The 9,208-nt window shown below is 50.4% G+C and overlaps 1 protein-coding gene across 5 annotated transcripts; it reads right to left on the reverse strand.

Moving 5' to 3' along the window:
• Positions 1-161: 161 nt before the first annotated feature.
• On the reverse strand, positions 162-8,637 carry DOHH (deoxyhypusine hydroxylase). 5 transcript variants are annotated; one of them, XM_074307382.1, is made up of 6 exons: positions 8,312-8,637; positions 5,515-5,691; positions 4,658-4,990; positions 3,812-3,888; positions 1,714-1,951; positions 162-1,367 (listed from the first exon to the last, which is right to left on the reverse strand). In XM_074307382.1, exons 3-6 carry the CDS (start codon positions 4,929-4,931, stop codon positions 1,030-1,032), a joined length of 927 nt encoding a protein of 308 aa, XP_074163483.1. In that variant the 5' UTR covers positions 4,932-4,990; positions 5,515-5,691; positions 8,312-8,637; the 3' UTR covers positions 162-1,029. The 5 variants fall into 5 exon arrangements, with proteins under 5 accessions (XP_074163483.1, XP_074163492.1, XP_074163476.1 ...); XM_074307391.1 differs by lacking the exon at positions 8,312-8,637 and adding an exon at positions 7,976-8,000; XM_074307375.1 differs by lacking the exon at positions 5,515-5,691 and having other exon boundaries at positions 8,324-8,637.
• Positions 8,638-9,208: the final 571 nt, after the last annotated feature.

A 9,208-nucleotide genomic window follows, 5' to 3' on the forward strand; every position in this document is an offset into this window, starting at 1 on the left:
AGAATTATTGGAGATCCCAAGATCTCCATTCATATAGTAATGAACAGAAGGGTTGGGTTGAGAAGCCAGAACTTCTGACAACTAGCTCAGGCTGGAGATACAGCCCTTCAGCATTTCTCTTCTTTCTAGTCATCCTCACCCCACATAGACACTTCACATGATTTTCTCAGACAAATAATTTAATACTCAATTCAGATGGGCCTGACCTCTTGCTCTCCCCCAGGCCTAGCCCAGCTCTCGTCTCCCTGGGAAGAATCCACCTAAGAACTCTGCCCACTTTGTGATCCACCCCAGTTTCATTTCCCTCAAAACTAAGGGTCCCTACTCCCACTCCAATCATCTGAGCAGGTACTATCCATGCTTTTCCCTTCCAGACAGGCAGTAGATGACAGGAAAGAGGATATATATGGGTGGGTTTATCTCTCCAAGTTGCCCAGATATCTAGGATATATGGTCAGGTAGAGAGCAGCAACTCAGAAAGAGCTTCCTCCAGAAAATCCCAATTATAAAGAAGCTATGTACCTTTTCCCCCAACCAATCTAAATTCTTTTCCAGATCTTCTCCAAAGGGACCCCAATATACCTAGTTTTATTGATAAACAATTCCAATTTCCCAATAAACCTAAATCCCATTAGACTCACCCCACAGAGATCCCCAAAGACCCCAATCTGTTCCAAATTCAATACAGATTCCAGCACCTTCTGGTAAGACAGTGATCCCATTCTAATGGTTCTCTTCTGTCCCCAAAAAAGATCCCAAACTGTCCCAAAAGCCCAAACTCGGTAGAGATGCATCCCTCCTGAGGCAAATGTGGTCTCTTGCCCACAAAAGAGAGATGACCCACAAAACTGGTTCTGCACCTAGTGAGTTCTGCATCCCCCTTCCCAGAAGATCCCAGTTGTTTCTAACCTCCCACCCAGATCACTTCTCATCCCCAGTCCTGTGAGAGTACCAAGGAAGTTCAGGAGCAGAAAGATGAGGCCCAGGCAGGAATGGGGGCAGTTGTCAGAGAGCAGGAGCTTTACAGAGTCAGGAGAGCCCGTCCAGCACAGGCGAAGGCTGGCCTAGCTGGCTCAGGCCGTTGGCGTACTGAAACTCGGGCCCGTTCTCATAGGCGTACATGTCCAGGGCCACCTCGCAGCTCTCCCGCACCACGCGCTCCGTGTCAGCTGCGTGGGCCCGCAGTGCTGCCAGGCAGTCGGGGTGGGCAATGGAGCCCAGGGCTTCGGCACACTCATGCCGTACCATGGGGTTCTCAGCGCGGCTGTCCAGGGCAGCTGTAAGCTGGGGGATGCAGGCCTCGTGCTGCAGCTGGCCCAGGACGTAGCCCACCTCATGACGGAACAGAGCACTGCCACAACCCAGACCTGGAGGCAAGAACCAGGAGAGAAAGCTGATCAGGTGAGGGAGCCATCTGAAGGAGAGGTAGGTGGACGTAGAGAGACCCTGGGGGGGTGGGGGTGGGCAATCTAGGGGGAAGGGAGTGAGGGGGGAAAGAGGGGGACAGGAGGGGTAGGAGTCACCTAGGAGGGAGACTGGGAAAATTGGGCCTCCCAGAGGTGGTGTGAGAGAGAACTAGGAGGAAGGGCACATCATGAGACAGATTATCCCTTGCTCCCAAAACATTTTCTCTCCTAATATCTCATGCTATCCTCTGAACCTTCCAAAGTAAGGGCCCAACCTCCTTCACCTCACCCTGGGCACCCTCCTCACCGTCTGCAAGGGCCAGTGCAGCCTCCTTGCCCCCAGTGTTTCGCAGAGCAAACATAGCACGATAGCGGTCGAAAAGGGGGCACGATTCATCCAGCAGCATGGCCCGAAGACGCCCCACATCCTTCTCCTCAGCTGGCGGGGCTGGGTCCACAGACAAATAGGGGCTTCCCGTGGGCTCCCCTCCATTCTGCTGGAGCCACTCTAGCCGTTGCACTGCCAACTGGCAGGTCTCTGCCACCTGGGGACAAGGAGGGACCCTGAGAAGTCTCCGGGAGCTCTCCCATCCCAGCCTCCCTTTCAGGGACCCAACCTCTGGTCTGAACCAATGAGAGGAAGCAGATCTGGAGTCTGAAGGTCAGCACCCATGACCATGGGTGAGCTGTTTAATATCTCTGAGCTAGTCTCCTCATTTGTACAATGAGGCGATGCTTACTTCACAGGGCTATTGCAAGGAAAGCATTACAAATCCTAAAAGCAGTTTAGAAATATCCAAATTCAGGGGCAACTAGTTAATGCAGATAGAGTACCAGCCCTGAAGTTAGGAAGATCTGGGTTCAAATCTGGTCTCAAACATTTAACACATTCTAGCTGTGTGACCCTGAGCAAGTCACTTAACCCCAATTGCCTCAGCAAAGAAAAAAAAATCCAAATTCTAGGCTCTGAATTAAAAATGGGCATGCTGTGTGATGGGAGCAGATCCATCTGAAGTCAAGTTACAAATGCCTTGGATGCCAGAGGAGTTTAGACCTGGGAGAGTAAGATGATGTTCCTGAGAATTCCTGCTGGATCCTGTGCAGGGAAGAGAGGGGACCACACATTTAAAAGAAGAAGAGGTGAGCTCTAGGAGGAGCTAGCTACAGGCCTGGGATCCCATCCCTTCTCTGGGATGCCCTGCTCCATGGTATCAGGCAGGCTGTTTCCTCTCTCCGAGGGTCCCATCTGCTCACTTTCAAAATTGTGGGGAGAGGGGGAGGGCTAGATTAAATGACATTTAAAGTGCCTCCCAACTTTTAAGATCTAGTGGGGATCTGAAAGCTGGTGACTCAGGAGGGACAGGCTGTTGGGGATTTCCCAGTATTGCTAAACCATCTATAAAATGAGAGGGTTGCAAATATACGCAGCAGCACTTTTTATGGAAGCAGGAACCCCAAAATTAAAAAATGGGCACCCATCAATTAACTGGACTAGCTGAACAACTTGGAGTATAGAAATATAATTGGACAGAACACAAGGTTTTGGAGAGTCTACGTTAAAAAATTATCCATGCATATGTTTTGAAAATATAAAGTTTTAATTAAAAAAAAAAAAAAAAAAAAAAGGAAAGGAAAAAAAAAGAATACAAGCTGAGATAGTTTTTTCTTTATACTTGGGTCCCAACACCTAGTACAGTACCTGGCACATAGTAAGCACTTAATAAATACTTGATTGATTAATAAATGTTGAATGAATAATCATAAAAAATATAATTGGACAGTATTGCTCTGCAAGAAATGAGAAATCTGAGAAGCTTAATAAAACTTGGATGTCAGATGCAGAAGGAAGTAAGCAGAAGCAAACCGTATCAAGAAGACAATAATAAGATGACTATAAAAATGTCACAAAAAGCTCAGACCAATGCCATGAACAATCCTGCCTCCAGAGGACTGACGATGAAACACAGCTCCCTCTTTTTGTCCTGACAGAGGGGCTCTGCAGATGTGATATGGGTATCTGATAACAGACAGGGCCAATAAGTTGATTTGTTTCACTGTATTTCTTGTTTCAAGAGAAGATTGTGGAGGTGGGGAGGAAAAGCAGTACTTAAAAAAACATAAAGAAGCATTTTAAAGAGGAAAGGGGCTAGTCCATGGATTTCCAATGCCAGGCCCTTCACAAGCTAATAAAATGCAATCTTTCTAGCTTAAATTTCTATTTTCTATTGCCTTTCTCTCTCTACTCTTTGCTCCAGTACTAAATCCTATCACTTTACAATATCCTCCCAATCTGATCTCACTAAATAACTAAATTAAAAAAACAAACAAACAAAAAACTAAGTAATAGGAGACCTGGAAGCCACTGGGAGGAAAAAAGAAAAAGAAAAAGAAAATGGTATTGTTACCTCAATGACAGGATCCTTAGAATATTCCTTCAGGAGTTCCAACACTTCTGGGTTGCCAATGGCTCCCAGAGCCTCTCCTGAAAGAGAAAAGGAGCCAGAGAATATCAAAGTTGATAAAGTCCTTTGCACACAAAATATTGGGGTTAGAATGGACCTTAGAATAAAGAAAGAACTAGAAAGGACCTTAGCAATCAACCAGGCCTACCACTTCATGCTACAGAAGAGGGAAGGAAGCAAGGAGAGAGGGAGGAAGAAAAGGAGGAGAAAAGGAAGGAAGGAGGGAGGGAGAGAAGTAGAGGGGCCTGCCCAAAGCCCTACAGCAGGTTAGTGGAAGAACCAGGATTAGGAACCAGATCTTCTGATTTTCAGACCAGTCCAGGGTCTTCTATCCTTTCCACTTTCCTTATGCCTGAAATCCCTCAGCTTCTCTTGGCATTTACTGGATATAGGTCTAAACTTGTTTGCTTTGTCTCCAAGATCCTCTACAATCTGGTGCCACTCTCCCTTTCCAGCCTTCTCTCCCATTATTTCCCTCCACAAGTCTTTCCCTCCTGTGAGCCTCTGCTCACATCCCTGCCAGGAATGCCTCTCTCCTCTCTTCTACCTACTGAATTCCTCTGTGTTCCTGAAACTCCAATCCCTGACAGCCCCGGCTGCCAGGGTCCTTCAACTCATGCTTCTCACCCAGCTCTGAGGCGGGAATCCCTCCCACGAGTGCCCAGTGCAGTCTTTGACAACAGTAGGAGCCACACAGATCCGTGTTGCTGACACTGGATCCCACCCCCAAAGCAAGAGAAGTACTGTTATCAGGCCTCAGAACGGGCGGGACCACAGGGCCTCACTCACCTGCCTCATGCCGGACCATGGGCTCTTGGTTTGTATCCTTCAGAACTTCTACTAAGACAGGGATGGCTCTAGCGTCCTGCATTTGGCCCAGGCAGTAGGCCAACTCATGCTTCAGCAGGGCTGACTCATCCCCGAAGGCCTGGCTGATCCATGAAATGGCCCCAGGCCCACCCAGCCCCCGAAGGGTGAACAGGGCCCGGAAACGAGCCTGTAGGGGCTGCTTAGGATCCACGAGGGTCTGCCCAATGGCCTCTACCTCCTTCTCTGTTACCATGGTGCTTGCAGTCCCAAGGCTTCTGCCAGGCCGGCCAAGGTGACTTGTGGGCTTGGATCCTGCGGGAGAAGATAAAGGTAAAGCCTCCTACACATAGAATCCCAGCAGCTAGGAGCTCAATTTGTTCTGTCTGGCCCCTCGGGGAATCTGGGTTCATCCACTCCTGAACAAAAAAAGGCTGTTTAGCTTCCACCACCGTCAGAGACTGCAACTCCCCCAACCTGCTCTGTAGGGAAATGTTTTCTTTAATAAAACCTCAATCTGCTTCTCGCTTCTTCTGTCCATGGCTCCTTCTGTCAGCCACTGGGAGTAATACAATACACCCCAAGAGACAGCGTAAGGAGTGCAGGAGATAGTGTCAGGCCTGGGGTCATAAGACTCAAGTTCAAATCTGGTTTCAGATACTTAGTAGCTGTGTGAACTGGGGCTTGTCACTTAATTTGCATTTGCTCCAGTTTTCCCATCTGTACAAAGGGGGTAATAATAAGAGCACCTTCCTCCCAGGGCTGCTGTGAGGGCCAAACACACGACGATTATAAAGCACTTAGAACAGTGCCTGGCACACAGTAAGTGCTGTGCAAACCTTAGCTACGATTATTATTGCTGTTAATGGCAGCTGGGAGAATCAGGAGACCCATCATGTGGGAGGCTGTGCTCAAGTTGAACTTCGTCGGAAGAGTCTGGGCGGCAGAGGTAAAGAGGGAACGCAGCCCAGGCACAGCGACAGCCTGAACAAAGGTATGGGCATGAGAGATGAAATCTAGCATGGTGAAAAAAAACAAGACAATAAAGCATGGTTAAAAAAAAGCAAGATGATCAGTTTGGTTAGAATAAAGGATAAAAAGAAAGGCTGTGTAATCAATTTGTCCAGAAAGGCTGACTGGAGACAACTTTAAATTCCAAAAAGAAAGAGCAAGAGAGAGGCAGTGGAACAGCACCGAAAATCTCTCCTTTTCCAGAGAGCAATCTGGAACTATGCCCAAGGCGCCACAGGCCCGAACATTTCCTTTGGTCCACAATACTGCTGCTAGTCTACAATGCAAAGACATCATTAAAAAGGGGCACGTACCAAGCTATTTATAGTAGTTCTTTTTGTGGTGTCACAGAAATGGAAACTGAGGCGATGCCCGTCAACTGGGGAATGGCTGAACAACTTGTGGTATACGAACGTAATGGAAGCTATTGTGTTCTAAGAAATGATGAGCAGGCAGATTTCAGAAAAACCTGGATTTACATTAAATGATGCTGAGTAAGGGGAGCAGAACCAGGAGAATATTACACAGTACCGGCGAGCCGGTGTGATGATCGACTGTGATTGGCTCAGCCCTTCTCAGCAATGCAGTGATCCCAGACAATTCCCAAAACAAGCAAGGGAAAATGCCACCCGCTCCGGAGAAGGAACATGGGACTTTAAATGCGTATTGGAGTATGTTAGTTCAATCTGTTTGCCCGCCATGGTTTTCTCCCTTTTTTCTGACTCTTCCTTCACAGAAAGACTAATATGGAAATGTTTAACATGATTGTACATGTACAACCTGTATCAGATTGCTGGCTGTGTTGAGGAAGGAAACATCAGGAGCACAAAATCTTTACAAAAATGAATGTTGGTGAGGCAGCTAGGGGGCGCAATGGATAGAGCACCAGCCCTGAATTCAGGAGGACCCGAGTTCAAATCTGACCTCAGACACTTAACACTTCCTAGCTGTGTGACCTTGGGCAAGTCACTCAACCCCAGCCTCAAAAAAAAGATGTTGGAAACTATCTTTACATGTAATTAGGAAAAACCCCAGTACTATTAAGCTAACAAATACAGGATATCTCTTTGACAGTTACATGGAGTATGGACTTAGGGGAGAGGGCCAGTGGTGGAAGATCAATGAGGATCTCAACACTGTTCAAGCGAGAGAGGATGGGGTCCCTCACGAGGGAGGTGGCTCTATACAGAGGGAGCATCTCAAGATCTGCCCAAGGAGAGCGCGGGATGACTCCTGGGGATGTGGGTCCCTAGAAGGATGTGCTGGCCTAGGCAGAACCAGGGCCGTGGGGAAGCAGCCCAGATCTGGGAGAAGGAGGAGCTCTGCCTCAGACCCGAAGCTTGGTCGGAGGTGCCCACGAGAGATGCAGACGGAGGGGACGGCGGGCACCAGCCACGGGCACACAGCCCTGGGGGTCACTGCCCCACAGCCATCCCAAATCTTTTTTCCAGGCTAAAGTATCACTAAATCCTCTCGGCAGTTCTTGCTGAATTAGCAGAGAGCGTGGGACTAAGCAGAACTGCTCGGAGCACAGCGCTCAGCCTGAGGCAGCCAGGACCCCTGGAGAAGGCCGAACGGACAGAGGCAGACCCGGGCCCAAGTCCCTCCTTTGACACTTGTAACTTGTAGGCCCTGAGACCCTGGGCCACTCCTGCAGCTTCTTAGTGGTCTAGGGCACTTTCTAAAACCAGAAGTTGCAGATAACGTTATCTGGTTCGGTCTATTGTTCTAATTTTACTAATGGAGAAACTGCCCCAGGGAGGCTGAGTCACTGGTCCAGGCCCCAACAGCCTGTTAGTATCTGAGGCGGAATTCGAACTCGGGTCTTCCTAACTCCGGCGCCAGTGCTTAAAAGCCCCGTAGGGGAGGGAGCTCCCTATACCAGGGAAATCCGCCCCCAACTAAGAGTCACGGTCCTTCCTCCAACGTGGCCTTCAGAGCTGAGCCAGACACCCCAGCCTGAGGGGAAAGCACGGCTCCCACAGAGCAGGGTTCTCGAACTACGGGGGCTGAGGACGTTTAGGCGGCCCGGGCGGGCTGAGGGGCGGAGACAGAGCGTGAGCTTTTGTTTGTACTTTACTCCGGCCTCCAACAGTCTGAGGGACAGGGCCCTGTTTAAAAAGTGTGAGGACTGGTTTAGAGTCTTCATTCTGACTCTCGGGGTCCCGCCCCAGAGAATCCAGCTCGTCTCTTAGAGCTCTCGCATTCACCACACGGACTACACGACGTCCCCCCCGCCCCCCCAGCTGAGCTCTCCCTCCAGCCCGCGAGGGCAGGACATTCACTCACTCAACGACTCACTGGGCTGTACACACAGCAAGTACGTGCTCAGGAAGTAAACACTTCTTATATAGGTTCAAGAGCAAACCATCAACAGGGTCAGGAGGGGACTCCCCCACGTCAAGCAGATGAACTCGCTCAAAGACGGGCTCGCTCAGGGGGAAACGGGAGGAGAGTCAGGCAGGCCCCTCGGCACCGGCTACTTCCCTCAGCCCCCGGCTCCGGACAGGCTAGATTCCCCCCCCCCAGGAAGATCCGATCCCATGCCTAATCCCTACCAAATCTTCCACCCAGGGGAGAGAATCAAGCGGATCCGCTTGATCTCCAAGACCCCCAAACGCTCACCCGGCAGCTCACACGGCGGCAGCGGCACCCACGACTCCTAGTACGCTTTGGGGGCAACCATCTTCCCCGTCACGTGACTTTGTCAGAACGTACCATCTGAACAGAAGGGGGGAACATACGTATCCAAGTCCACCAAGGAAGGAAATACTAAAGGAAGTGAGACTTGGGGACTTATACGTCACGTTTCAAGTAGTGTACTATGTCCTCTATGTAGTTCTTGCCACAAGAAGTGGATAAAAAGAGACGGACTCTTTGTCCCTCTAGAGAAAGGGCTCCCCTTCCGCATGAAGTGGCAGATGCCGATTCAAACCCGGCATAATAGACGTGCGGCAGAACGCGCGTGCGCCCCACCGCCCGCGACGCTTCTCGTGGAGGATGCTGGGTAGGGCTGGCGCGGCGAAGGCCCCGGTGGGAGGGGCTCGGAGCTGCCCCTGGCCTGAGTGACTGAGAACCTCGGGCGCCGGTACAATTAATTCTAAAAGGCTTTAAACATTTTATAACTCCACTTATTGGCGACCTGCCTCTCCGCCGATGAGTGTTTGGTCCTGAGCTGTAATTTCAGCTGCGTAGGGGACTCCCTCCCCTGCAGCTGTCACTCCCGCTGAGATTCAGTGACTGTCCCCGGGGAGACGCTCCTGGGTCCCGGAGGCGGGGCTGGGTCCCGGAGGCGGGGCTTGTCCCCGGACCGCGTCCCTCCGCCCCCCACTGTTCTCCCCGGTGGGACTCGCTGGCCCGCTCTCCCTGGGTGCGCTCCCAGCCCTGGAGGAAGCCGGAGGGATCCGGGCGGAGTGGGAAAAGCAAGCGCTGGCGGTGAAACTTACCAAACTTGGACAAATCGTGTCCTCCGCAGAGCTCAGTTCCCCCTAGCGGTACAAAGGGGAATAATTCCTTTTTTCC

The sequence above is a fragment of the Sminthopsis crassicaudata genome, chromosome 1 (genome assembly GCF_048593235.1).
Source record: "Sminthopsis crassicaudata isolate SCR6 chromosome 1, ASM4859323v1, whole genome shotgun sequence".
NCBI lineage: Eukaryota > Metazoa > Chordata > Mammalia > Dasyuromorphia > Dasyuridae > Sminthopsis > Sminthopsis crassicaudata.

Coding starts and splice junctions, on each gene's coding strand:
- DOHH (XM_074307375.1), bottom strand. CDS start 4,931: ATGGTAACAGAGAAGGAGGTAGAGGCCATTGGGCAGACCCTCGTGGAT. Junction 1,952..3,811: donor CTAAGGATCCTGTCATTGAG/GTAACAATACCA, acceptor CCTTGTCCCCAG/GTGGCAGAGACCTGCCAGTT. Junction 1,368..1,713: donor TGCACTGGCCCTTGCAGACG/GTGAGGAGGGTG, acceptor TCTTGCCTCCAG/GTCTGGGTTGTGGCAGTGCT.